The 26,420-nt window shown below is 58.2% G+C and overlaps 3 protein-coding genes across 16 annotated transcripts in view; 1 reads left to right on the top strand and 2 right to left on the bottom strand.

Annotated features, from left to right (window-relative positions):
• The window catches only part of TSC2 (TSC complex subunit 2), a 36,879-nt gene extending 28,012 nt beyond the window's left edge, over positions 1–8,867 (bottom strand). For 7 of the 9 annotated variants that reach the window (XM_031447589.2, XM_064478331.1, XM_064478330.1 and 4 more), the window contains exons 1-10: positions 8,741–8,867; positions 8,044–8,210; positions 6,883–6,969; positions 5,156–5,266; positions 4,179–4,323; positions 3,016–3,133; positions 2,563–2,611; positions 2,029–2,154; positions 1,585–1,658; positions 164–290 (exon numbers count right to left, since the gene is read on the bottom strand). In XM_031447589.2, the coding sequence (XP_031303449.2) occupies positions 164–290; positions 1,585–1,658; positions 2,029–2,154; positions 2,563–2,611; positions 3,016–3,133; positions 4,179–4,323; positions 5,156–5,266; positions 6,883–6,969; positions 8,044–8,181 (975 nt within the window). In that variant the 5' untranslated portion in view covers positions 8,182–8,210; positions 8,741–8,867. The remainder of the gene's footprint in view (positions 1–163; positions 291–1,584; positions 1,659–2,028; positions 2,155–2,562; positions 2,612–3,015; positions 3,134–4,178; positions 4,324–5,155; positions 5,267–6,882; positions 6,970–8,043; positions 8,211–8,740) is intronic. The other 2 variants (XM_064478336.1, XM_064478337.1) reach the window with 1 other exon arrangement.
• A 33-nt stretch (positions 8,868–8,900) lies between these two features.
• NTHL1 (nth like DNA glycosylase 1) lies at positions 8,901–14,852 on the top strand. Of its 3 annotated transcripts, none has more exons than XM_064478339.1 (6): positions 8,901–9,099; positions 10,165–10,400; positions 11,142–11,312; positions 12,229–12,388; positions 14,429–14,537; positions 14,625–14,852. In XM_064478339.1, the coding sequence occupies exons 1-6, from the start codon at positions 8,961–8,963 to the stop codon at positions 14,746–14,748; spliced, it is 939 nt and encodes a 312-aa protein (XP_064334409.1). In that variant the 5' UTR covers positions 8,901–8,960; the 3' UTR covers positions 14,749–14,852. The 3 variants fall into 3 exon arrangements, with proteins under 3 accessions (XP_064334409.1, XP_064334408.1, XP_031303451.1); XM_064478338.1 differs by having other exon boundaries at positions 8,903–9,099; positions 10,162–10,400; XM_031447591.2 differs by having other exon boundaries at positions 8,907–9,099; positions 10,162–10,400; positions 14,432–14,537.
• Positions 14,853–16,407: 1,555 nt separating this feature from the next.
• Positions 16,408–26,238, bottom strand: NHERF2 (NHERF family PDZ scaffold protein 2). Of its 4 annotated transcripts, XM_064478326.1 has the most exons (7): positions 26,011–26,238; positions 23,369–23,569; positions 17,950–18,129; positions 17,497–17,650; positions 17,375–17,418; positions 16,970–17,032; positions 16,408–16,731 (listed from the first exon to the last, which is right to left on the bottom strand). In XM_064478326.1, the coding sequence occupies exons 1-7, from the start codon at positions 26,221–26,223 to the stop codon at positions 16,573–16,575; spliced, it is 1,014 nt and encodes a 337-aa protein (XP_064334396.1). In that variant the 5' UTR covers positions 26,224–26,238; the 3' UTR covers positions 16,408–16,572. The 4 variants fall into 4 exon arrangements, with proteins under 4 accessions (XP_064334396.1, XP_064334397.1, XP_064334398.1 ...); XM_064478327.1 differs by lacking the exon at positions 16,970–17,032; XM_064478328.1 differs by lacking the exons at positions 23,369–23,569; positions 26,011–26,238 and adding an exon at positions 20,620–20,853.
• Between the last annotated feature and the right edge of the window lie 182 nt (positions 26,239–26,420).

Here is a 26,420-nt window from a genome sequence, read left to right as displayed (position 1 = left end):
CTTGGGGATAAAACCTTCAAATAACCCAATATATCTCATCTCTACCTGTAAAGCAAGTGACTGGATGTGCCACCTTAGCCCCTGAAGCAGACCCCTGGACTAATGGGCCTTTTCCAGCCGAGGCATCAGGCTCCAGCTCACTGCAGTCCAGGAACTGAGTTACCTCATAAAAAGACGGCAACACAGAAGTCGGAGAGTTCTTGAGAGAATAGAGCCGGTGGGCTCCCCAGAGAGCCATGCCAACAAAGAACACAGCTCCTCTCAGCAGTGGGGCGTCTTCCATGTAGGCTCTGAAAGTGTTCCCCAAAAAGAAAGAATGTGAGCAGAGCCTGGCCGAGCATCTTCCCAAGCTCCTGGTAGCCTCCCCAAAGGTCCCTGCACTTATGGGACAGAAACAATGCTGGGGAAGGGGCTGGGCAGGGAACACAGGGCCCAGAAGCAACTATTTTGATTCATTCATGCATTCACTCAGTAGTCGTCACTGCTGACCAAGGAGCCACACTAGATGCCAGGGCACGAAGGCCAAAAAGAGAAGGCCCTCAGCCCTGTGGTGCTTACAGCCTAGGAGACAGATACAAGCCAAAGGCAGCACGTTAATTGATGCCAAGGTTTGACCTCAGATACAGCTGAGAAGGAAAGCCAAGGGGTATGAGAGCAAACCTGCTCAGGGCAGTCAGAGACTCTAACCACCACACTAAGCAGTCAAGGAACACCCAGAGAAACGACCCAAGCAGAAGAACATTCTAGCAAGATGAAAGGTATGTACAAAGGCCCTGGGTGGGTGGCAGAATGGCAGGATGAAGAGAACAATAGGCTCACAGGCTGAAAGGCTGGACCACCCAGGCCCTGCCACTTGGTTTCTATCCTTGGGGCACTGGGAGCCACTGCAGCTTCACGTAAAAAGTAATAAAGTCAAATCTGTGCTGGAAAAAGCAGGTGCGGCTGCTGTGTGAAGGAATGGACTTCAGGAGGCCAAGAGTGGGTGCAAGAGAGCAGTGAGGAAGTGAGAGCTGAAGGGTGGGGTGGAAGTCCTGGGAGCAGATAGATGAGCCGTCCCAGGGGCAGAAGCAGTATGACCGGTGACAGTTTGGCTATGGGAGGGGAGAGGAGGGCCTGGTGACAGGATGAAAGGTGAGGCAGCACCATGGGAGGAGGTCCAAGAGTGGAAGGGAGGTTCAGAGCTTGGTTTGGAATATTCTGAGATTACTGGCAGAAGCAGGAGAGGGCAGAAGATGGCAGGAGATCTGGAGCAGAAATGGGGAGGGTACAGTTCACTGGTAGAGAGCATGCTTAACATGCATGAGGTCCTAGGTTCAATCCCCAGCACCTCCAGTAAGTAAGTAAATAAACCTAATTCCCCCACCCCCCAAAATTTAAATAAACAGATAGACAGATAGATCAAGGACATAAGGTGTACGCTCTAGCTTTAGGGCAGGCCTCCGGAACAGCCACTCTGCGGGAACAGGAAGCTCCCAGTTAGCCTGTGCCGGGCAATAGCAAACACGGTAAGCCTCCTCGGGAAGGCCCAGCAGCAGCCAGTGCAGGCCCCCTCGCCTCACCACCCGCCGGGCCCACTGCACTTGCCTGTCCTCCATAATGCGGCACATGTTGTAAATGGCGCTGTGGCCCAGGTGGGTACCCAGGAGATTACGCATCAGCTGGGAAGCAAGACGCATCATCGTTAGAGGTTGGCGGATACAAGCCCCATACAAGCCCCAGGGCCCCAAACCCCAGGCACTGGGTGCCAGCCTCGCACAGCACTGCTCTGAAGCTCTCCACGTCCAGCAGCTCTCCACCATCTCCTCCCAAACAGGGGCAGCAGAGCTCTCAAAATGCCACCAAAATCTTGCCCTCAGCTCAACTGCCTGGGAAAATGCCACTGGATTCCCCTCAACAGGCCATTGTCCAGCCGCTCTGAGAATCAGCGGGCCATTCACTGAAAACAAGACAGCCCTTGTCCTGTCCATGGGTCTGACTTATCATTGCACCCTGGGGGGAGAACTCTGCAGGATGACAGCTCAGCCCCACCTTCCAGCAAGGCTCACAGAGCTCCTTGACGTTGATGGTGCGGCACAGGGTGACAATGAACAGAGGGAGGCTCTCGGCTGGCAGGCAGTTGTAGCAGACCACAGCATCCAGCACCTGCAGAGAAACCTGGTGGGCAGAGAGACGGGTCATGCCGGCCCCGCCCCGACTCCCACCTGCAGGGAGGTGACACCCCAGCCTCCTTCCCACCCTCCTCTGATCAGTGACTAGCACGCCTCCCCTCCGCCAAAGCAGCCTTCCTCAGAACCACGAGAGTGAGCAAGCATCTGGGAAGCCCTTCTACGTGCCAGTCGCTGTGGGTCATCCCATTCTGAACTATGACCACACATCAGATGTCATCCAACTGCCCTTACTTACAGGAGAGAGTCCTGAGGCTCAGAGAGGCCAAGCAGCTTGCCCGGGGCCACATAGCCAATGAGGGGCAGCATATGGCTCAACCCTAGGGCCTGGGGTCACAGTTGCTATGCCACCCACCTGCCTGGAAGGCACCATCCCTGGAGCAGGACAGTTACTGACCTCTATGTCCACAGAGGACACAGTCTGGACGCACAGCAGGCAGATCATGCTGTGGGAGGAAGCACAAAGTCAGCTGACAGGACATTTCCCAGAGGCTGTGTGGCTCCGTTTTACTTTATGGTTACTCTACAAAGTCAGTTAAAAAAGTGGCTCGTCCTCCCTTAGGGCTCCCTTCACCCAACCATTGCTCAGTGCTGGATGTGTGGCATCAACAAGACCAAGAAGTGACAACAGATAACAACAAACAGAACATCAGGCGACATCGTATTTCTGTTACAAATAAATACTAGGCCAGTATCGAAATACCAACTTAAGTGGAAGGTGGCTCTGGCCACTTCCAACATCTCCATTTGTATGATGACTTCAAAATTTTATTCACCCTGCACAGCTGAACTGCAGACACAAGACAGCAAGACTATTATCAGAATAACGTCACTGGAATGCTTTTCTTACTGGACCATGGATGCGATGTATTCATCAAGGTAACAGCTGTTGAATTTGACCAAGTTCACAAGCACCAGAAGGAATTCTGACGACAGGCCCATGTCCATCCACTGCAGGACAAACTCAGCTGGGGGAGAAGAGGAGCAGAACAAGTACTTCCTATTCACATCCTCCCCAGGAAAATGCACCCCAGTCCCTTTCACTGCTGGAAACCATCTCATCCGTCCCCACAGGATAACAGGCAGGTCAGCATAGGGCCGACGGAGGCATGGTGTGGCTGAAGCCCAAGCAGATCACCATGAACTCTGGATTCATCAGCTCCCAGGATGCATGAAGGGGGTCTGGGCTGAGGCCGGAGCAGCATTTGTGCATTGGATGCTCAGAGCCCTGACCCTCGATGCTGGGGGTACAAGCACTAGGGAGAGTGTCTAGAAGGCAGACTCCTAGAGCCTAGGAGAACCCCATCCCACAGAGAATCTCTCAGAGGAGACACAAGCAACACTTAGTTGCCTGCTGAATAAACTTAAGACAGAAAATCTGACCATGGCCCCACTGTCAGCACCCATCCTGGAAGTGGACCAACAGCTGAGGCCCACTTCTAAGCAACAGAACAGCAAGGCCCAAGTCAGATTTACTTCCTCCTCCTTCTTCTTCTCCCCACAGCTCCAACATGAAGTCTAAAGACTCATGGAAACCTCACACCATCAGGACTACAAAGAGGTCGGCCAGCAACGGGGAGGGCTAGGTCAGACCCCGGCATGCAAAGCGCTATGAGGAAGACACAGTGAGGCAGACCCAGCCCCCCAGACACCTGCAGGCCCTCTGGATAAGACCCAGCCTGACATCTGGGTCAGGGGCACGCTCTTCCAACAACAGAACTCAGATTACCTCCTGCCCACCTAAAAGGCGCATCCAGGCCCCACTCCCCAGGTGTTCAGAGAGCAGGTCTGGAGTGAAGCCCAGGCAGGAGTCTGCATTTTTAACAGGCTACATGGGAGATTGAAGCAGCTGATTTGGGTTTTGCACAGATAAGCATAGCTGTGTGGTGCAGCGCCCTCTTCAGGCCATCCCTGTGAACTGCAGCACACCTTTGCGGCCCGAGGACCAACCGAATCCCAGATTAAATTTGATCACCAAGGCCAGAGAAACCTCACACCCAATGTGGCACCCACCCAGTTCTTCTTCCAAGTAGGTGATGTGTCTCCCATTGTCCGTGAGGGCCTTGAAAACTTCCAGTCTTTCGTGGAGGTCTTCGTTAGAGGGGTAATCCTTGATGACCTTGAAGAAGAGGGCCCTGAGCACACCCAAGCGGTCCCCCTGAAAACAAAACCATCGGGTCAGCAGTCTCACCAGGATCCCCTGGCTACCTGGGTTCCCTGAGCAGCTTTAAGAAGTCCAAAAAGTGCCCTGGGCTCCAAGACTCCCAACCCTGGGGCCCTGTCTCCTTCCCACAGGAAGAGGCTGTGAGGGATAAACTGGGTAGGGGATCAGACGCACTGGTCATCAGTTGACAGTGTGTGTGGAGCACCTCCTATAAGCCCAAGTCTGTGGATGGTGGTGTGCACACAGCAGGGGACAGCACAGTCCCACCTTCCCAGGTGCTCATGGACGGCAACACCTAACTGGGCTTCTCTGAGAAGCTGGGGAGTGAAGGAGTAGAGTAAATGGGCAAGGGGGGAGGGAACCTTGGAGGCAGGAATGGTGAGAGGTGGCCTGAGTGTTCCTGGAACAGCAGAGACCAGTGTGACAGGAACACGGTGAGCAAGGGGCAGAAGCTGGGGCAGGGGGTAGGAGATCAGTGAGAGCAAGATAACAATGGCTCATTTGTGCCAGGTGCAATTTGTTTTGCACGAATTGCCTCATTTATTCCCCAAAATATCCAAGACAAAATGGAACGAAAAGCATCCCCACTTTACAGGAGAGGAGGTGGAGGCTCAAGCAGCTCCGGTGACTTGCCCAGGGTCACGCTGATACCAGAGGTGACACCAGGGTGCCCACTCAGGCAGTCCGGTTGCAGAGTGCCTGGGAACCAGCACACCTGTGCCTGGTGCTCTCATCAAAGATGAAAGTCCAAGCATGGCTCACAAGAGCCCGATACCATCCCACACACCCACCCCAGCTCCACCTGAACAAACCCGCCGCCCCTTACCTGCCCCTGCACGATGGCCTTCAGCAGAGCCAGCACCGCGTGCCGGGCCTCTGGCGGCCGCTCTGGCTGCAGCAAGTCCGAGACGGCCTTCCAGAGTGCTTCCACTGCGTGCTGCCCGGCAAAAAGGGGACAGTGACTGGTTTGCTGGCCCCTCAACCCAAGAGACAGTACCACGGGCAAAGGATAGAGCAGAACAACGTGGTCATTTGACCTAGAATTTGCTCCTCTAAAGCCCACATTTCATATACCTGTCACAGCCCACAGTGACCATGAGCCTGACAAGGGGAACAGCACCAAGTGACTTCAAACCCTCACAGATCCCTTTAACCTTCAGCAGGGCATAGGTTGAAGGGAGGAAGGAGAACAGTAGGCCAGTAAGGCTGTCCTGGCTGCCTTCAGAGAACCAACAGGGAGCCCCTGTTAGGGCTTGCTCAGACCCCATGGGAAGAGTCTCAGAACCAGAAGAGCCACAGCAGTCTCTGGGCCTGAAGCCTGACCAAGAAGTCCTATGCTCTGGTTCCCCTCTGGGTCAACAAACCAGCCTTGGGCCACTCAGTACCACACCCCTACTCTGCTGTCTGGCTTGGCCTGCTAAGAACTCTGTGCTGGCTTCTGGAATCTGCCTCCTAACTAAGCCCATGCAGCCCATGGAGAAGTTGGGTCCTGTTCCCCACAGCTACCCAGAATCACTCTCTCTTGCGTCACTTTATTCTCCATGTTAACCATCCCTAAATCCCTTCAGCCAGGGTTTTCTGACCACTCACCCTTTCCTGGGCTCACTCCTCTTAAGAAGGGGACTAAACTGTCTTTTAGATGTTGTTTGACCAATATTCTGACCAACTCAGGACACACTGAAACTTCACCTCCTTTGTCCCTCCCATCCACCATACTCCTACTGATGCAACCTAAGCCACAATAACACAGAGACACTGAGGCCGTGGACTCTCCCAGCCTTTTAAACCTGTTTATTCACATGACAGCAGCTCAGCCACAGCTCCCCTTTCCGTACTTATACAGACTTTACCAACGTAAATGCCTGTTCTTACATTTATCCTTGGTAATGTGCAGCCTGCATGTTTCAGATGACCTGCGGAGGATGCAGTGGTCACTCTCCCCCTCAGCAGATGTGTATCTGCTGGGTGTGAGGTCCCTATCTCCTCCAGCATCACTCACACAAAAAAAATGGGGCAAGGCTGGAGCAGAGTCCTTGAGTAACTCTAAGGCAACTTCCTCCTCTGTCCATAGGACATCAGGAGAGGGCCTGGAAGTCTCTGGCAAAAATAAACATACCAAAGTCTGTGAGGCTGCTTAATACCACAACCAAACATCCCTTCCAAAAAAAGAGACTGGTGTGCTTTGAATTTTCTCTGTGAAACCACACTCTTTCCTGATATTCCTCTATTTTCCCTCCCTGTGAATCTGTAACGTGAGAGGACGAGTGAGACTTTCTGTAAGCGACTACGAAATTTTTTCTGGATCTGCTAGAAGAGCCTAATCCCTCTGCTCTCCACCTCCACATGCGATTGCCCCACACACACACACAGGGTTGTCCTCAGGGTATTTCCGGAAGCTTCCCTGTCACTCAGATGATAATTAAATTTCCCTGAAATGGTGTGTATCAGTTCATTAGCAAAGTTAGCTGTCAACCCTGCTCCTAGAAAGAGCCAAATCAGGCTTTAAAACAGCTCCTATGACTCTCCCCAGTCACCCAACTGAGACAGACCTACCTCTTCAAATTTCTTCGTTTTGGCAACTTCACAGATCTGCCCTATCACCCGGATGCGATTGCTGAGGCCACATTCAACACTCAGTTCCTGGAGAGAGATGGAAAAAGGAAAAGGAGCCAGTGCTCAGGCAACAGATCTCACCTGCCAACCACAGAGCACTCTAAGAACTCTCCTGCATTTCCCACACTGGAGACCCACAGCACAGCATTCTGAAATCAGGAATCACCAGAATTTACTACTCCACCATAGTGGACTGAGAACAGGGGACTCTTTTTTCATTACTGCATTTTAAAAAATTGATATATAATTCACATTAACATAAAATTCACCATTTTAACAACTTTAAACTGTATAATCCAGTTTTTAGTATATTCATAGTGTTTGCAACCAGGTTCATTAATTTCAGAACATTTTCATCACCTCAAAAGGAAGTTCCATACCCATTAGCAGTCACTCCCCCATGCCCTCCTCCCCCGTAGGCCCTGGGAAATGCTAACGTACTCTATCTCTATGGATTTGCTTATTCTAGACATTTCGTATAAATGGAGTCATATGTTATGTGGGCCTTTGTGATTGGCTTCTTTCACTTAGCACAATGTTTTCAAGGTCCATCCATTCTATTCCATGTATCAATATTTCATTCCTTCTTTTGCCAAAAAATACTCCATCATAGGGATGTATCACATTGTATTTATAACTTCAGCTGATGAACATTTTGGTCATTTCTGAATGGGAAACTATACAGGTGCAAAAATTCAACATCATTTATGGGCAAAGCATTGAGCAGGCATGTGGTAGGGGGATTCCAACAGAGACAAAAAAAGTGAAGACTTACTTCTCCTAGGAACTCGTAAATTACCAGTAAACATCTGGCCATAACCCTAATCACCTGTGGAGACCATGGCGTTCAGGTCACATCTAGTAAAACAGATTTTCTTGCATCAATATCTGAATACTAACTCAAGCATGCTGGACCAAGTCACCAAGATCCTGACTTCCTGAATCTCCAGCAGAAACAGATGTACGTCACCATTGTACCGGGGACAGCAGCTCCACAGATGGTCACCAGCAACCCTCTCTCACAGAACCTGGTGACAGACGAAACTCAGCCGTCCTTGCACCTCCTACTAAACTGACAGAGAAGACAGATTGCTCACTCACTCTCAGGATTTCCGCAGTGATGATAAACTCCGTCTGCTTGCCCTCTGCAGACCTGGGATTTGGCCTTGGAGTTCCCAGTCCCAACAGAATCCTGAATTTCTCCTTGAAGCCTGAATCTTTGCTTGTTGGCTTGGCCATGCTGGGCAGGGACACACCAGAGGACTCCTCTGTGCCGAGAATCAGGCATAGAGATCTCAGGAACAGCTCCACCCACCTGCCCCGGTGCAGACCCACAACAGTCAGGGAACCCTAGGTCTCTAGTGGGCACGTTCTTTCCTCCCACAGCCCCAGGGAGAACTTAACCACAACCCGGAGGTCTCGCCCAGAAATAAACTTGGGAAATGCCAGGCCGCACACCCGCATCGCCTGACTCAATGCATGGAGTGAGGGAGGGGAACTGGGGACGGGGGCGGCCGCCGTGGAGTCCAAGGAGCCCTGACGTTTGCCATCTCCCCCTGTGGAGGACTATCAGGGGATGCCAGAAGCAGGGACTCCCTCGCACCAGACATGACTTAAAACCAAAGAAAGCTTGGAGCTCCAGGGTTAGGCTGCAGTGGGCGCGGACACTGCGGGGTCCGCCCCCGCCGCCTTAGCGCGAAGCAGGCCCGGAGAGGCCGCCTCCCCTGCGGCCCTGTCGGGGCCGGCCACCCCGCGGTCGGAGCAGGCGCCAGCGGTCGGAACACCGCGAGCCACTCACCACTGACCGCGCCTGCCACGCGCCGGGCCGTCCCGGAGCGGAGAACCGAGCACACCCCCGGCCCCAAGCCGCCGCCGGAAGCGCGCCCCCACGCTTCCGGCAGCGGGAGGGCGCCGGGGGCTGGCGTAGGGCTTGCTGGGAGTCGTAGTTCTGGGTGGATCTCCCGCGGAAAGGCTGGGCGGATGTCGAGTAACGTGACGGGGCCGCGGGCGTCGCCGGGATGTGTAGTCCTCAGGAGTCCGGGATGAACGCCGTGGGCGCGAGGATGGTGACCCGCAGCCGTAGCCGGGGACCCGGAGCTGGACTGCGGCGGGGTGGCGAAGAGGGCGCGCCCCTCCGGAGCGTAGAGGCGGCTGCAGGTAGCGCCGCGCCTGGGCCAGGGCCCCGGAGGAGAGAAGGGGGAGGAGGCCTGCAAGGGACTTGGGGCTGGGGTCCCGGGCCTTCCCAGAGGGCTCCATGCCGTGCTGGCTGGCACCTGGCAGCCGCGGGCGAGTTCCCAGACCCAACGTGGGGCCATGAGTTCCCACCGTGCGCCCTGTTCGCAGGGACTGGGTTCCGAGCGTTCCCATCTCCCCCACCCTCGTCCATTTCAAGAAAGTTCTCCCCTTCCCAGTAGCATGCCCTGCACTTGTGCCAGGCTGGCTGCGAGGCAAACCGGCCCTGTCCTCATAGCTCGTTCTAGCTCCGCGGCCCAGTGCCGAGAACACCCCCAGCCAGAAGTTTTCTCCACCTGCTAGAGGGTGCCTCTGAGAGAAAACGGAAAAGGGCATGGCTTTCATTGTGTTTATATCCTTGTTCCGGACTTACATGTGTCCTCCTTAAGACCCCACCTTGTACCAATCATGGCACTTAGTGGTGGGCAGAATGACAGAGCCCCTGCTGCTTGTCCTGCCTGGACGTCTGCAAGATTGGCCAAAGGAAGATTCCCACAGACACCCAAGGATCCCAGAGGTAGTCCCAATAAGACACACTGGAACAGATATAGGGCAGGAGGAACTAGGGTTGGGGTACAGGCACATGATGATGCCAGCCAGGTAGACAGGAGCTTTGATGCCAGCACAGAGTTTGGAGTTCATCGTGAGTACAGAAGAACCAATGAGAAATCTTAAGGCAGTGACAAAATCCAATTCAGGTTTTAAAACATTCTCTCTGACACAGTGTGGAGACTAGATTGGGGACACCGTGGCAGAGGCTGATACTAGAGTCCTCAGGTGCCAAATCAGATTGGTCAGACAGGCAGTGGCAAAAGAAGGCTGACCTGGACCAGGTGCATGCTACAGATCACAGAGCACCCCCGGCTGTAGTAGGTAATGCATGGTTGTTGAATGAATGATGGAGGTTGAGATAGCAGGCAGGGCAGCACCCACACCTTATCCTCACCTGTAGCCCCCACTGAAGGGACTGAGTGGCACTTTTTGCAGAAGGAAGGAAAAGCCACAGCTCTGTGAAACGTCAGCGGAAGACACAAAGACTGAACGTGGCCTACGAGGCCTCAGAAGGTGAGACAGGAGAGGGGGCCGAGCATCTCCAGGCACCAGGCTGGGAGCCTCGGGACTGGCAGCAGCAGCTGGAGAACATCCGAACCATGAGGAGTGGGAAGGACGCACCTGTGGACCAGCTGGGGGCTGAGCACTGCTATGACCTTAGCGCACCCCCAAAGGTAGGCAGGGACCCATCTGTCAGGCGACCCCCTTCTGCACAAGACACTTGCTTCCTCTCAGGCCTCTAGCAGGGGACAGGCTGACACCTGGCAGCTCTTGACTGGCACCTTCCTCTGCAGACAGCACCCTGAGAGGACTCACAGCTGGGGTGTGGAGCCCTGAGCAGCATCACCTGCTTCACTGTGGCCACTCAGCAGCTCAGGGATACTTGTGACATGGGGCCTTGTGCCCTGCCTTCTGCCAGCAGTGCTGGTGCATCAGGGGTGTTCAGTAATGTTTGCTGAGAGAGAGGAGGGTTCCTTACACTTCACTGGTGCAGACCCTGGTCCTTAGACCGACCTAATTCTAATCCCAACTCTACTACCAATGACTAGGGTCTCAGTTTGCTTGTCTGTAAAGTGGCCAGGAGCATCCTTCCCGAAATGATAAGGATAATGATAGCAGCCAATGGCTGCTGAGAACTGACATCCTGCCAGGTATGATTCTAAGCACCATAATTCTTTAAGCCTCATAGTGATCTTTCGAGGCAGGGGCTGTTATTTCTCCTGTGTTTAAGTGGAAAAACAGGCCCAAGCCAGACCCCACACACACCTCACTGGCCGGGGTGGGTAGAGGGCTGATGTCCTATATGTTCCCCAAGGTGGAACAAGTGGAGATGAGTAAAGGGCTTGGCTGGGGCTTGGCCCACAGTAAGCACCCAGGACCCGCCTCCACCCCTGTGCCTGTCACTGTGCAAGCAGGTGCGGAGGTACCAGGTGCTGCTCTCACTGATGCTCTCCAGCCAGACTAAAGACCAGGTGACAGCGGGCGCCATGCAGCGGCTGCGGGCCCGGGGCCTGACGGTGGACAGCATCCTGCAGACAGATGATAGCACACTGGGCACGCTCATCTATCCCGTGGGCTTCTGGAGGGTGAGCGGGGCTACGGGTGCCACTGGCCTGAGAAAAATGTCAGGAGGCTGAGTGAGCTGTGTGGGTGGGAGCCCTGGTTGGGTATCTCTGGCCATGGGAGCCTGGATGTGAGTGCCTACTGGAGCCCTGCCCCACCTCCCCTACCCCTTTCCTGTCCCACAGCTCTGACCAGCCCACAGGGGGCTGGGCCATGGGGCCTTAAGTCCAGGCCCCAGGGCTCCTTAGCCTTTCCTGTTTGCAGCCCATCCCTTCCTTCCTCCACCTCCCTGCCCAGCCGCCTGGCCCTTCCCTTCCTTGCTAAGGCTGCCTACCCGCCTACCCTTCTGTTTACTCTGAGCCTCCCTAGAGTGCACACCCCCTTCCCTCTGGAGCCCCAGCAGGCCACAGAGTACAGGGTGGTGAGTGGGCGGGTCTGTTGAAGGCTGCTGGGTGGGTGGGGCTGCTTCCCCTTGGCACTGGCGTGGGCTGCAGTTTGTCAAATGGGTTTTAAATAGCTCTGTCCACTCAGGCACAGGATGGGAACCGCCCGGCTGGCCTGGCAGCTGGTGGGGGAGCCCCAGGCTCCAGCCTTCCTTCCTGAAAGCCCAGGTGCTGTTGAGCCCAGCTTCTGGTGTGACTGTTCCTGCTTAGCCTGTCCAGACTCTGGGGGGAATGATGGGGCAGGGAGGCCCAAGCCAGACACCACACACATGTCACTGGCCTGGCTGGGGCTGGTGGGAGGCAGGGTTCTAGGCCTGCACTGGGCCTCCCTTGGGCTCCCTGCTGCCTTTGGCTTTCTCCAGCCTACTGGGGTGACGGGGCAAGCAGGTGCCTCTGAGTGTGTCCTGAACAGGTGACAGGCAGCTCTGGGCACCTGTGGGTCTTTTTCGGGCCTCGTCCTCCCAGGTCAGACTATACCCCCACCCCAATCTTTCAGAACAAAGTGAAGTACATCAAGCAGACCAGTGCTATTCTGCAGCAGCGTTATGGCGGGGACATCCCAGCCTCCGTGGCAGAGCTGGTGGCACTGCCAGGCGTCGGGCCCAAGATGGCACACTTGGCCATGGCTGTGGCCTGGGGCACCGTGTCAGGCATTGGTGAGTGGCGTGCACCTACGAAGAGGGAGTGGCTGGCTCCAGGCTTGTTGGCTGCTGTCAAGGTTCTCTGCACCCTTGTGACCTGTGACCCCAACTCAGGTCTCATTTACAACTCAGCCCAAAGGGTCAGAAAGGTGTTCCCTGCCTGGAGTGAGGCCTGACCTGCCTAGAGATGGGTGCTAACAGGAGGAGCTCCTGTTTGCTGAGCACCTACTGCATGCTGGGCTCTGTAAGAGGCCCTAGACAGAGTCAGATCTGTGCTGCACGAGGGAGACATCCAATAACTCTTTACCATGGGGTAGAAACACTGACCAGGGTGTGCAGGGCACCATGGGAGCCAGCCTGGTCTGGGGCATCTGGAAAGACTTCTTAAGGAGATGAATGATAATTCAGCCAAGAGCTGAAAAGTGAGACAAGGCTAACCAGGCTAAGAGGAGGAAGTGCATTCCAGGCAGAAGGAGCAACATTTGCAAAGCCATGAGGTGGGAGACAGGGTCAGAGCACAAGGCTCTGGAATGAGCATGGGCAGATTGGGGAGGTTCAGTGAAGACAGGGGGACCCAGGGAGAAAGAGTAAGGCACTGGAGGGAGGCCTTTTCTAGAATCCCTTTCCTGGGTTTGGGTGTCACATGTTGGCATTTGAGGTCCTATGAGCAGAAAGAGACCCCTAGGTCAGAATGGGACTGCTTCCTCAGGTCTTTGCCCAGAGAGTCGGGGCTTCTGAGGCTACACAGCCACAGGCCCAGCTGTGTGCCCCCCAGCCTGGTGCTTTTCAGGCACTTGTGCAGAGGAGCCAGGAGAGGTAGTGGGAGTCCCCCTAGTGCTTCCATGGCTTGTGAAGCCTGCCCACTGGGGACCCCTTCCCAGCACCACCCATGGGAAGAGGAGGGCTTTAGCCACCAGGTGAGATTGCAGTCCAGAAGCTCTGAATTGCAGGAGCCTGGCTAGGCGGGGCCAGAGTAGAGCCTCCCACACTGGGCTCTTGCTGCCTCTCAGGAGATACTTGAGCTTATCTGGGTGGCTGTCCTCGGGTGCCCGTGGCCAGGAGTGGTCTGGCAGGTCTGTGGGGGAAGGGCCCCCTGTCCATGACTGGACACAGCAGGCAAGAGTGTCAGAATGTTGCCCTTTCTGGTTGTCTAAAGGCCAGGTCACCCACAGGGATATCCTAAGGAGGGTGGGCCCCACATCCCAGGGGCTTTGCTGAGAGAAGCCCCCTTGATTAGAAAGCCAGTGCCAAGGGTACACAGCCGATCCCAGCGCTGCCCTCCCAGCTGGGTGACCCTAGGCAAGACACTTGCCCTCTCCGAGCTGGACCAAAAAGCAGGGGAAGCAGTTGCTCAGTTGCTGCACGGTGTGCAGAGCCCACCAGGCCCAGCCCACAGGAGGCTCACACAGTGTGGTGTGGCCCTCGCTTGGGCCTCTGGGTAACTTAAGGAGTATAGTCATCTCCATGTTACAGAGAAAGAAACTGAGGCTTGGTGACCCAAAGGTGTGACCTCCATGTACACGTTCTCCCTGTGCCCCTAGGGTGCCTGTCGTCACTCTCTGGGGAGAGCCTGAGCCTTTTCCTGGGCCGCTAGCAAACACGATAGGAGGAGGAGGCAGGGACTGCATCTGGCTGGGGGAAGGAGGCCTCGGTGGGCAGTGCCCAGGCCAAGCCCTGGGGTGGCCGGCTAAGGGGAAAAGAGGTTGTGGCCCAGGTGGACAACAGCTACAGCTGGCCTGGCCTCGCTCCCCGCTTTGTCCTTGATGGTGCAGTGGCAGATGCTGGCTCTGCGGGCAGTGACTTCCTGCCAGCCCACTGGGCCAAGCTGTTGCTATCCAGCCTGGCACCGACGGCCAGTGCCTCTTAGGGGCCAGGAGGCACTGCTGCCTGCACCCCAGGTAGAAGTCCCAAGTCTTGGGTGGGGAGGGGAAGGAAGCCAGGGAGACTCAGGCCCCAGCCTCAGCCCCACACCAACCTGCCCTCAGAGCCAGGAGAAGGGATGGGGCAGCCTGGGCTGGTAAGCCTGCCCCGTGGTCACCCTGCCCTGTCTCTTAGCAGCGGTGGACACACATGTGCACAGAATCGCCAACCGCCTCAAGTGGACCAAGAAGGCAACGAAGTCCCCAGAGGCGACCCGTACCGCACTGGAGGAGTGGCTGCCCAGGTTGGGTGGGGTGGGGTGGGGTGGGGGCAGGACCAGCTCTCCTCCCTCCCAGCTTCTCCTCTGCACTAACTGCTTCAACCCCTACAGGGAGCTGTGGAGTGAGATCAACGGATTGCTGGTGGGCTTCGGCCAGCAGACTTGCCTGCCCGTCCACCCGCGCTGCCAGGCCTGCCTCAACCGGGCCCTGTGCCCGGCTGCACGGGGACTCTGAGGGCCATGGGGCCTCTGCCTGGGCGCCACTTTGGCTACTATCTGTTCTGTGCCTTTGCTGGGGAGCCACAGCCTGTTTATAATAAAGCTTGGGGGTTGTTTGCAGTTAAGGTCTGACTTCTACCCCTAGGGGATGGGGGCAGGCTGGGAAGCACATGCATGAGCTGTGTGCCTGTGCTTACGTGTGTCTGGAATGGGGCCGCCTGGGAGGCCGGGATGGGGACGTGACAATCTGTGCTGTGAGCTCGAGGGGAGGCGGGGGAGCAGGAGCCTGGGAGGGCTGGGGGGCTGGATCGTGGGAGCCAGCTGCAGCCAGCTGTCAGAAGCCGCTGGGGATACTGGAAGCCTGGGCTGCCTCCCTCAGCATCTGGCTGGGGACCTGGAAACACAGCCCCCTCCTGAACTTGTGCACCCTGAGAGCCCAGCCTCTGCCAGGAGGCCCCACCCCCAGTGTTTACAGAGCCACCTGGCCTCAAAGGAACACTAGCAGGCCTAGGCAGGGCACCACAGGGCCGAAGGCGTGACCTGTGTGTACCTGCTGTGGGTGTCAGGGGCCCAGAAGGCTTCACAGGGAGATGCGGGTGAGAGGGGGTAAGGTTTCTGAGGCATGGGGATCCCAAGTAGGCTGGGGAGGAGAGGGGGATAAAAAAGGAGCAGGAACTAAGAGGGGCCTGGGCTTGGCTGCCAGGCAGACGGATTTGGGGAGGGGAGGCTTAGGAATGGGACTCAGTTTCCAGCAGCTGAGACTTGGGGAGCTGCTCGGCTGCACGCCCCTGCTTGGACCATGACACTCTTATCTCCGCGCAAACTGAAGGTTCAGCAAGGACAGAGACAGCCAAGGCTCCAAGGAAAGACTTTATTCCTAGGGCGCGCATGCGCTATGGCTTACAGGGCAGACAGCGATGTCGGTCAGTTGGTCAGGTTCTGGGCAGGGGGGAAGGCAGAGTTGGTGGGGTTTCCTCAAGGAGGGCTCCCAGCGGGGGCCAAGCCCAGAGCCTGAGGTCCTTCCTGGGGACAGGCCCTCAGAGTCACACCTCGAAAACCTGAGGCTGCTGTTCAGGGACAAAGGGCCTGTCCAGAGGCTGCCCTCTTCAGGGGCACAGGGCCTCCATCCTCAGGCCCGTCAAAGAGCCCAGGCCCTGAACCCCAGACATCCCCACCCCAGGGAGGGCAGGGATGGAGCAGAGGGGCAGTTCCTACAGCCACATGAACTGGCAACCCCAGCCTCACCCAAAGCCGGCATGAACACAGCCTGGGAGCCCCCCAGCTCTGTCCCTGGAAGTCCCTGGGACTGACTTCCACTTGCGATGGCTGCTGCTGAGGGGGTGGGGAGGAAACGGTTTGCAGAGAAAGGTTTGTTTTATTGCAGTTATTTAGAGAGCATGTCCTGAGGGTGGTGGAGGCGGGGGCTCTGGTCTAAGTGGAAACATGTGTGGAGCTAGAGCTCTTTTTGGAAAAAAAGCAGTAACACAAATTCCTTTAAGTCAGCAGGCCCAGGCAGAACAGCAAGGGCCCGGCCCCACGATCACCACTGCCTCTCCCTCTCTCTTCTCTAATCACTTTCTCTCTGGGTGTCTCTCACATCTTAGGGGCTCCCTGTCCTCATCTTGCTGCCATGCTCCCCCAGCACCCAGCAGGGAGGAGGCAGGATCAGGGCTCGCTAGGGCACGGGTTCCTGGGTGGTGGTGGGACCACCATAGCTTAGGGGGTGAGGATGCCCCCCTCCTGTCCACTGAGGCTTGGGGAGCTGTGGACGGGGCCCAAGGGGCAAGGCCCAAGGTCCGTGCAGGGAGGAGGCCCAGCCGGGGGACAGGCAGGGAGGGGCTCAGAAGTTGCTAAAGATCTCTCGCTTCCGGTTCCAGTCCATCTGCGGCGCCCGCTTGTTGACCCTAGTGGCTCTCGCCTTCTCCTTGGCCTCAGCCGCCGTGGGGCTCAGGTGGAGGCCACTCTCCTGAAAAGGGTCGTGTTTCCAGGTGCTGCTGTCCTAGGGGCGGACACGGTAGGCAGGTGGCCAGAGTGAGCCCTGGACCCAAGCCCTTGGACAGGTGACCCTTCCCAGAGAGCTCACACCAGAGGCCACCTGGTAGGGCTGGGGCAGCAGGCCCAGGAGGGCTTCCTAGAGGTGGTGGCCTCACAGGCTGTCAGTTCCAGACACCCGCTCCCAGGGCCTCAGGACCCCCAATGTGTGAACATAGCAGTGGAGGTGGACAGGCACCCGCTACCTCAGTGTCCTTGTCTAAGCCAGGCAGATCACTTCGGGACGAGCATGCTGAGCCACCATTGAGCTGGGAAACCAACGGTAAGGCATGGCTTTAGGGGCCCTGCCTAGGAGCTGCTGGTGCACACACAGGCTTACACGCACACACGCATACACACATACACACATGCATACACCAGAGCTGCATTTCCTCCTTGGTTTGGCAGTGGCCACTGAGCCTCCACTATATTGTCCTACGGGGCTGGGGTGTAGCTAACCCAGGACCCAGGATGCACGGGGCACTAAAGCTGGGAGTGACAGGGCCACTGTACCTACACAAGGACAGAGATCTTGGGAGGGACTCTGTCAAGCCTGGGGATCCCCCAGAGGGGCCCACCTGGGTCCACCCTGTCCACTCCCACCCTCTCACCTGGGAGGAGCTGGTCCCGTTGGTGACTGGTGATGGCAATGGACCTGTGGGGACAGTGTGTCAGTGGCCACCCAGCCCCCCAATGCTGCACCCCAGCCCTGGCCCCTAGGGCAGCAGCCCACCTTCTACATGTTCCTCGGTGGGTGTGACCCGCAGCCTCTTGAAGTACTCATCCGATTCGGGGTCCACCACCAACAGCCGGGCCTCGTCCTCCCGTGCCTTGATGATTGCCACCACCTCTGCATGGCGCAGCCCCTCCACATTCTGCCCATTCACCTGCCGCCACCAGCATAGGGTCAGTGCTGCCTGAGGGCAGGCCCCAGCCAGCCCCCCAAGCCACCCAGCCAGGGGAGGCATCAAATATTCATCAATACTGTCATCAGCTACAGCAGCAAGAGGAGTGACAGCTCAGGTTCCCGGCATCTCCCCTCCACCCAGTGAGGACCCAGGGCCCAGACACACACACACACACACACACACACGGAAGGGCATGGGTGAAGACACATACAGAAAGGACACAGACACAGACACTCACACATGGGGTACCTGGCACCCCAAGTCCCGGCAGCAGGTACCTCGATGAGTCGGTCCTGGGCACGGAGGCCAGAGTGAGCGGCAGGTGAACCTGGGTCCACAGAGCGGATGTACTGTCCAGGCCGGGACTTGTCACTGTGCAAGTTAAACCCGTAGCCCTGGGGACCTTTTCGCAGGTGGCAGAGTCTCGGGCGCAGCTCCCTCAGGGGCCCATTGACATCCTGCAGGCACAGGGGATGCAGGTGAGGCTCCAGCCCTGACCTCCCACCCTTAGAGGTACTGACCCCACCCCTGAGGCCTCCCGTCCAGTGTGTGGACACAGCCACAAAGGTGGCAGGAGGGAGCCCCAACCCCACACTTGGCATCATGCCCTCACCCACCCCCTCAGCAACCCCAGATGGCAGAGATCAACACTGCTGCTGCACACCCATGCCCCAGGGGACCCCTGAGGCTGCCTGTGACCGATCCAGCTTCAGGATCTTGGACAAAGTCTCAGTTTCCAAACCCCAAAATCACTAGCAATGGGATCAAGGGCCTTATGGGGGTGCTGGGAGAATCAGTGGGCTCAAGGATAGGGGTGAGCACAGACCAGGGTCCTAGGAGAGACCAGGTGAGATGAGCTAGTGTTCCAGGACGGCTGTCCCCTTGGGCCCCACCTGCTCCCCGCCGACCCCCCCTCACAGCGTGGGACTGGCCGGGTTGGACCTGGCAGTTTTGTTTTCTCTCCCAGAGGTCTCCATAGGGCTGGTGGCAGTGTGGCTAGCCGTGTTTGTGTTTGCTTTCACATTCCAGAGCAAACTGGAGCTGCCCTCACCACCACAGAGCCCAGAGATGCCTGAGCTGGAGCCCAGGGAGGGAGAGAGTGAGAGGGCCGAGGATGGGGCCTGCCCTCCCACCTTCTCTGCCCACCCAGCAGGCCCAGGGTGCCCTGAGGGTGCCCCCATCCACACCCCAAGCCCCTGCCTCCCTTACCTCTGGCATCCTGCAGTAGGGCTCTGGGCTGTGGGGTGTGGGGAGCCGTGCAGGCAGGGGCCAGACCCCAGTACCCCCACCCAGCTGGGGCCTGAGGCAGTGACCACAGTGCTGAGTGGCCAGCAGCCGCTGGTGCTCAACTCAACATGGCGGTGGCCGGAGTGAGCAGGCGGCCAGCAGCTCAGGTTTCCTGGACACTCGGGGCTCAAGTGCGCAAGTAGGTGAGACTAAGCGAGGTGGGGGTGCTCACCAGGGCCCCTTCCTTTCCTTCCACCTCCCTGTGTGTGGTGATGGACAGACCCTGGGCCAGACCGGGGGTGGTACTGAGGGAGGGCCAGCTTCCAGGCCTCCGAGCTCCTTCCAAATCCCAAATCCGACTGAGGCCGCCTGGCTGCGGAACTAAGCATGTCTTTCTTCACAGGGTGGTAACTTGCCCTGGTCTCTGGGCCTTCCTACCTATGGGGAACACCTTCTGGTTTAGCCTGTGTCCCTTCTCCAGGACTCCTTCCCTGACCCTCAAAGCCTGCCCCGTCGGACCCCCACTGCAGGCCACCATCTGCCCTGAAACCACAGGAACTCTGGGGACCAGGCTGCTGCTCCTCCAGCCCCCAGCGGCGTGGCCAGGCAATGTGGGCTGAACTGGGGGTTGTGAGACCCCCAAGTTCTCCAGGACCTCACTTACAGACTCATCCCCTCCCCAAGACATACCTGGAAGTACAGGTATGCAGCTCTGTGGTGGGCCCACACCTCCCCAGGAGGTGCCTCTCAGGTTTGGGCTGTCAGAGCACAGGTCCCAAGCTGGGCCAGATGGAGCAGAGCCAGGGCTAGGGCCATGCATGGAACGTGGAGGTGCTACAGGACCACACCTCGCATGTGGCCATGGGCCCAAGTGGCAGAGGCAAATCACAGGGTTGCAGAGACCAGACATCCAAACATACGCTTCCAAACAGACGTGCACAGTGACCTATTGCATGAAAGGATGTCCCTCTGCGGCGGGCCCCGTGGCCTCTTCCCACGCCCTCCACAATGGTTCCAGGGAGGGGTCTCTCAAGGCCCCCAAACGGGAAGCAGGATTGGGGGGGCATCCGGGGCCATGAGGCCAGGCTGAATGAAATCACATCCGGTTTGAGACCATAGTGGCCGTCTCCCTGCCTCAATCCAGCATGGCCAAGAGGTTTCTCCTAATATCTGGCCTAAATCCCTCTCTTATGGTCAGGGTCCAAGGAGTGCCAAACTAGGCCCTAGACCCTCAGGTTGAGGGGCTGCAATGGGAATTGGGGGAGCCTGGCTGCGTGGAGACCCAGCAGGGAGGACCAGTGGGGAGGCGGAGAGAGCAGTGGATCAGGAGGGGGCGCAGGCTTGGCCCCGCATTGCTCACATTCCTGGCTCCTGCCCTAGCTCAGAGCACTTCCTGCCGCCTCCCAGCTGGGCCCTCGGGCTCCCACAGGCTCCCAAGCCCCAGTTCCCATCCTGGCGGTCCCAGAGCTAGACAAGCCTGAATCTCCCAGCCATGCCTGTGATCAGACAAAGAGGCTAGCATGAGAGTACCCCCAAGCCGGGCTGTGCCCCCCCAGATGGTGACTCACCAGCCCTGGCAGAGAAAGGCCCCCATTGTTGCTCAGGGTCCAGCCTGCTCATACCATGGTCACCAGGGTCCCCAGAGTCCCTTCTCCCAACCCTGGGGGACACAGGCTAAGCTGGCTGCTGGGGTCCTCACGTCCCACCCCATCCTCACCCACCTGACCTGCACAAGCCCCCGGGATGGGCTCCGTGGAGGGCCTCCTGAGGCCAGGGTGGGTGGTGTAGCCTTCCCAGAGCGGGCCATGGGAGGCGGGACAGCAGTGGCAGGCAGTGAGCGTCCAGCTGGAGTGGCCTGAGCTCTCTGGCCTGCTCAGGCTGCCACCCCATTTATCTGCCTCCAACTGTGGCACAGGTTCCCCAGGGATGGGTGGGGGCATGGGGCTGAGTCACTTTGGGGAGCCCCCCTCCCTGCTCAGGCTCCAGCCAGGCACCCCCCACCAGCTGGGTTTCCGTCCCAAGAAAGTAAGGAAGGAAACTGCTGGGAGGCCCTGCCCTACTCCCAGGACCCAGGGCTGGGGAGACAAGGAGGTGACTCTAGCCCTGAAACATAAGACAGTCCTGGTGCAGTTCATGGGGGGACGGGGAGCAGGAACCAGGGAGCCCCAAAGCCCTCTTGCAGACATAGGAACCTATAGTAGGCAGCCACCCTCTGCAGGACTCTGGCACCTCACTATCTCTCTGCCCCCGAAGGCCTCCAGAACTGTAGGTGGAGGGACGGGCTGGGCATGAGGGACAGGAGGGCTCAGCACCTATCATACCCCCACAGCCCTGGCACCGCTAGCTGCCCTGTCTCCGTTTGGGGGCGGTCCCCTATCATCACTGTCAGGATCAGCTGCACTGCAGCTGCAGCCACCCCAGCCCAGTCTGGCCCGGGGCTGAGTCACCACTGACGAGGCCCTGACCAGCCCCCCGAAGGGAGGGCCCAGCGATATCAGTGTCCTTCTCTGTGCCACCTCCCCTATCCCTGCCCAGGACAGAGGAAACTTAGGCTGAAAGGGGGCCCATAGGGCCCTGACTCCCACCTTAGCCTGTCCCTCCCCTAGGGCACCAAGGGTGGTCCCCTTCATCCTACACCAAAGCAAACCACACACACCCCACCTCAGTTCTCCAGTCCTGCTGCCTTGGAGGCCCATAAGGGCACAGCCCTGCATTTAAGCATCATCCTCCCAGGCTCCCTGGCAGCCCATGGTGGGTGAAAGTTAAGCTTGGTTTGTGGAGGTCAGCAGAGGCCCATTTGTCCTTCCAGTGCTCTGAGCTCAACCAATTAAATACTGGGTCTCTGGCCTGGAGGGAAGAGAGAGACCCTGTCCTCAGAGACTCCCCTGACCTTCTGGGGTCCCTGTCCCCAGGCCAGCCCCAACCACAGAGGGACCGGACAGGTCTCACTTTGTTCCTCTAAAAATATACCCAGAGGAAGACCCCTCCTAGGGCTTCCTGCAGTCCCCAGAGCCTGAAATAGTGGAGGGGGAAGGTCCCACCCAAGGACAAGGTGCCTCCCCACCCTCCAGATAAGGCCCAAGGGCAGATTTTTCCACAGGAAGGTGAACTCAGCCATTTGTGTCTAAATCAATGGACAAATGCCGAGGGGGAGGGGGCGCTTCCTCCTGGGGATGAGATGCCCTGGGAAGGAGGGGAGCCCCAGCCCTCAGGTTGGCGACAGCAGTCAACCAGCACACGGTCCCAGGGCTCCCCTGAGAACACAGATCTGACCCGAACACCCCCTACTCTGGCTGTCAGTGGCTCCTGGGACAAATTCCAGCCTCCGGGACTTGGCACTGTGGCCCTCACCACCCCTACACCTGCCCTCAAGCCACAGGGAACAAAAAGGGTTGCAGGGGTTCACGCTCAGGCCTGTGCCTGGGGCTGCCTTCCCACTGGGAAGGCGGTCTCCCCTAGGAAAAGCCCCAGGCCCTGCAGCATCCGGGTCACAGGCACAACCAGCTAGCGCAAAGGTGACATTTAAGAAAGGCACAAGGCAGATGTCAGGGTCCCCTGCACATCCAGAAACTTCAGATCTCACACCTCCACCAGCCCTAGGCCACTGGTTCTCAAAGTTGGATCTGGGAACCCCTGCTCTTGAATCCCCTTTTAACAGATTTTTCTCTTTAGGGGAAAAAAAAGGGTAGAGGGAGCATGAGAGACAGTAACAAGGGGCTTCCAGGACAGCAGAACAAAAAGCCCCAGGCTCCTGTGCCTGGCCTCCAGGTGCTGCCCAGGGAGGGGCACCCCCCCGAGGCCCTGCTATCTAGAAAGAGGTAGGGCAAGGCTCCCCATCCTGTCCTTCTTTCCTAGCTCTTCCTGACTGGAAGGGGAAGAGGGGAGGGTGGGGTAGCGAGAAGGGGGAGGCGCCCCAGTCCTTACAGACCCCGAGCTGAGTACCCAGCTTAGAGAGTCTCCTCAGCTGCCCCCATGGAGGAGGGCCATCCCCCTCTGAGGTCTTCACAGCACAAGCAGGCTCCTCAGACAAACAGACAGGGATGGAGCCACAAGCAGACAGACGCCCAACACAGGCACTGAGCTGAGCACACTCAGTCCCAGGACCTCCCAGCAGCCCCTCCCTGGGTTCCTCAGCCCCTAGGCCAGGGAGCGGGAGGCTTGTCAGAGTGACCCCTCCTTGGACAAGTGGCTCTGATGAGCATTCTGGGGAAGACGGCTGGAGTTGGGGGCCAGGGACCAGAGCAAGGATGCCCTGACCCCACCTGGTTTAGAACACAGGCTGAGGGCAGAAAGAGTGGCTCCAAGTGGCCAAGAGGGTAGTAACCAGGGGCAGAGAAGGGGCCCAGAGACGCAGAAGAGTTGGAGACAGATACTTCCGGAAGGGACCAGAGGCGGAGAATGCCATCAAGAGGCAGGGAAGGTGGTTCTAGGAGAGGCCAGGGTGGTCCCTGTGGGCAGAGCCCGCCATACCTTCTGGCCAACCTCAGAGCTGAGGCTGCCTGCACGGGGCCAGTCCAGCTTTGGCTCCCAGGGGTCATGAGCAGGCGGCAACCCTCGCTGAGCCATCTCCTCAGTGCAGGTCAGCTGCCGCCGGCGGAGCTCCTCATCTGTCTCCTTGTCCACCACCAGCAGCCGAGTCTGCCCCTCCACAGCCTTGATCCTCTGCACCACCTGGGACAGGTAGGTGGTGGGAGCAGGTCACAGCCAGCACTCCGGGCAGCACATCACAGTGGTACCACCCAGGGCTGGCCCAGGGTGGCAGGCAGGGACAGGGGTGGGCGGCTGGACCGAGAGGCCCGCCGGCTCCACCCCCCACCCCCAGGCTCTGGCAGCTCCCTCCCTCTTCTCCTGGGGCTCCTGACACCAGGGCTCAGGCTGCAAGGGCTGCCAGGGACTTGCAGGGCCTCGGCTCAGCCCAGGGTCTTCTCCAGGAGGGGCTGGGAAGTGACAAAGACAGTGTCTGCTGTGTGCATCTTTCTGTATCAAGGTCTGTCTCCATCTGGGTTTGAGGGAGAGAGGTGTCTCCCTGAGTCCCAGTCTCAGTGTGTCTGTGCCTACTTCTGTCTTTTCTGGTGGTGAAACGTGGAAATCTAAATCTCTGCCTCTAGGCCTTCTGCTCTCTTTCAGACCATGATCTTGGACCTATTGCTGCTGGACCTGCAGAGAGAACATCTGGGTTCCTGAGGCAAAACACCTACTCAGGTACCCACAAAACACCCAATAAGCCGAATCGAGACCCAGCAGGCAGAGGTAGGGAGGGGCAGATCCACCTGAGGGAGAGGTGTGGTTTGCAGGTGTCTGTGAAGTATCAAGAGCATGTGTGTGGCCATGGAGCATACATGCCAGTGTGTGCCCGCAGGGGAAGGAGCAGTGCCCACTGGGCATTGCAGTAGGAAGGGCAATACCTCAACCCCTACCGGAGCCCTGGGGGAGGGCAGACAGGACCCCCACCAGTTTCTCAGTAGATGTTGTCAACAAATAGGAGAGTTTGAACCAGACCCATGTTTGCCCCAGCCCTCCTCTGTACCTCCTTCTCCCCATGACCCATAGAGTCACAGGAGGACCCCAGCGCCCTGATGCTTCCTGACTGTGAGACCTAGATGAGTCATTTGGTATCTCCAAGCTTCAGTTTCCTCATCTGTAAAATGGGAGCTGTAACTGAACCTCCTCTCTCCCAGGATAGTGGGAAGGTGTCACATGGTCCCGTGTCTTAAGTTCTTAGAGATTAGCACTCCAGGAGGCCTGGGGTAAGCATCACCCTTGGGTTAATGATGGCACTGGCTGCTACACAGAGGCCAGGTACTAGGTCTGCCAGGCCCTCCCCACGGCCTATCAAGCCAAACTCTCTGGCCCTGACATCCACCCTCCTTCAGCAAACTGCCTTACCCAGCTGACACTGAGTAAAAGAAAGGATGCTAGACAGATGGATATACAAAAGCTCTAGGGGTAGAAGAGGAGTTCAGCTCCCAGCCCAGCCAAGAACCGATTTACTAATCCCTAGGTCCCAGGACTAGCCACACACTCTCAGGTGCTGGGGGAACACAGAAGACCGTGAGCCGAATAGGTGGAGGAAGACTGGACCTGAGCCAGGTGAGTCTCAGTAGGAGATGGATACCCCCGTCAGGGGGTCAGGGGTCAGAACCTGCAGAGAACCTCCCCCTAGTCTTTATCTACAGCTGCAGGAGGCCAATGGGCTGTGGCCAGTGACCCCTGCCAGGCTGCCCAGCAGCCTCCCAGGAGAGGATCATGCTGCCACCAGCGGCAACATCCCCCAGGACACAGACACCATCAGACAGGACACACACTAGTATATCGGCCTGCAGACACACTGGCAACTACCCATAACCAGGTAGGCAGACACACAGGCCTGGCCACATATACACGCAGCCACAACAAGGAGGGTATGTACACACACACACACACACAGCCCAGCTCACACACACTTCCAGGCACACAGACCTGTCCCCACACATACATCTAGGGGTGCAGATCTGTAAACTCACGTGCACGCAGTCCAGTACACACACATGCTCACTCAATTGATGCAGGCACACACAGGTGTGCCCTTACTGTGACACCCCCCCTCAGGTACACACATGCATGACCCTCAGAGGGACCTGCATATTCACACATATACCCAGTTGTGCACACACCCACAAGTGTACACACTGACAGAAAAGCACCCGGGGTTCCCACACAAATGGAGACCCCCGAGGTGCCAACTCCTCCACACAATGCACTGAGGTCGGAACAAGACTAAAGAGCTAGGGCCGAGAACACAGAAGAGCCGCAGTGCGGGCCCCTCCTTGCCAGGATCTCTTTCCCCATCCGCGCTGCAGGACCCACCCGGGTGGGGAAGGCTAGGAAGGAGGTCGGCTGCCGGTGCCTCCGTGGCCACGTCTCCCACCTCTCCACGGCAGCCCACGCAGGCCCTTGTGCGATCCCCTCCTGGCCCCGAGAAGGGAGCTGAGGCCTGGGCACAGACAGCACGGAGCCCCAGGTGGTCACTGGCACCTTCGGCGCGCTATGGGCAGGGACGCGCTTCGGAGATGGGGTGGGGGACGCGGCGGGGCGGCGGGGCGGCGGGGCGAGGGCGGAGCGCAGGCACCCACCTGGTGGTGCGTCTCGCCCTCCACGTTGACGCCGTTGACCTCGACCAGCCGGTCTCCGGCGCGCAGTGCGGCCGCCTCGGCCGGGGACCCGGGCTCCACGCGCCGGATGAACTGCCCGCGGCGGCCCTTCTCGCCATGCAGGTGGAAGCCGTACCCCTGCTCGCCGCGCACCAGGCGGCACAGGCGCGGCCGCAGCGGCTCCGGTGCGGCCATGGCGCCGGCTGCCCACCGGCCGGCCACGGGCTGGCCACGGCGATCACGCCCGCCGCCGGCAGGCAGGGGCGCGGGGGCGGCGCAGAGTTAGCGGTGGCGCTGGGCACCCGGCGGCAGTCTCGGCGGCTCCGGCTCGGCTCCCGTCGCCTCGGGCTCGGGCTCCGGCTCCAGCTACGGCTAGGGCTGCGGCGCCGCCC

The sequence above is a fragment of the Camelus dromedarius genome, chromosome 24 (genome assembly GCF_036321535.1).
Source record: "Camelus dromedarius isolate mCamDro1 chromosome 24, mCamDro1.pat, whole genome shotgun sequence".
NCBI classification, from domain to species: Eukaryota; Metazoa; Chordata; class Mammalia; order Artiodactyla; family Camelidae; genus Camelus; species Camelus dromedarius.
This window is presented reverse-complemented; position numbering and strand designations above follow the sequence as displayed.

What these genes read in the sequence shown, in the direction of transcription:
- NHERF2 (XM_064478326.1), bottom strand. Translation starts at nt 26,223, where the DNA reads ATGGCCGCACCGGAGCCGCTGCGGCCGCGCCTGTGCCGCCTGGTGCGC. An exon ending in AGGGCGAGACGCACCACCAG is followed by an intron (nt 23,570 to 26,010) that starts GTGGGTGCCTGC and finishes TACCTGTCCCAG; the next exon opens with GTGGTGCAGAGGATCAAGGC. An exon ending in CCCAGGACCGACTCATCGAG is followed by an intron (nt 17,651 to 17,949) that starts GTACCTGCTGCC and finishes TGGTGGCGGCAG; the next exon opens with GTGAATGGGCAGAATGTGGA.
- NTHL1 (XM_064478338.1), top strand. Translation starts at nt 8,961, where the DNA reads ATGTGTAGTCCTCAGGAGTCCGGGATGAACGCCGTGGGCGCGAGGATG. An exon ending in ATCCCGTGGGCTTCTGGAGG is followed by an intron (nt 11,313 to 12,228) that starts GTGAGCGGGGCT and finishes CCAATCTTTCAG; the next exon opens with AACAAAGTGAAGTACATCAA. An exon ending in CTGGAGGAGTGGCTGCCCAG is followed by an intron (nt 14,538 to 14,624) that starts GTTGGGTGGGGT and finishes CAACCCCTACAG; the next exon opens with GGAGCTGTGGAGTGAGATCA.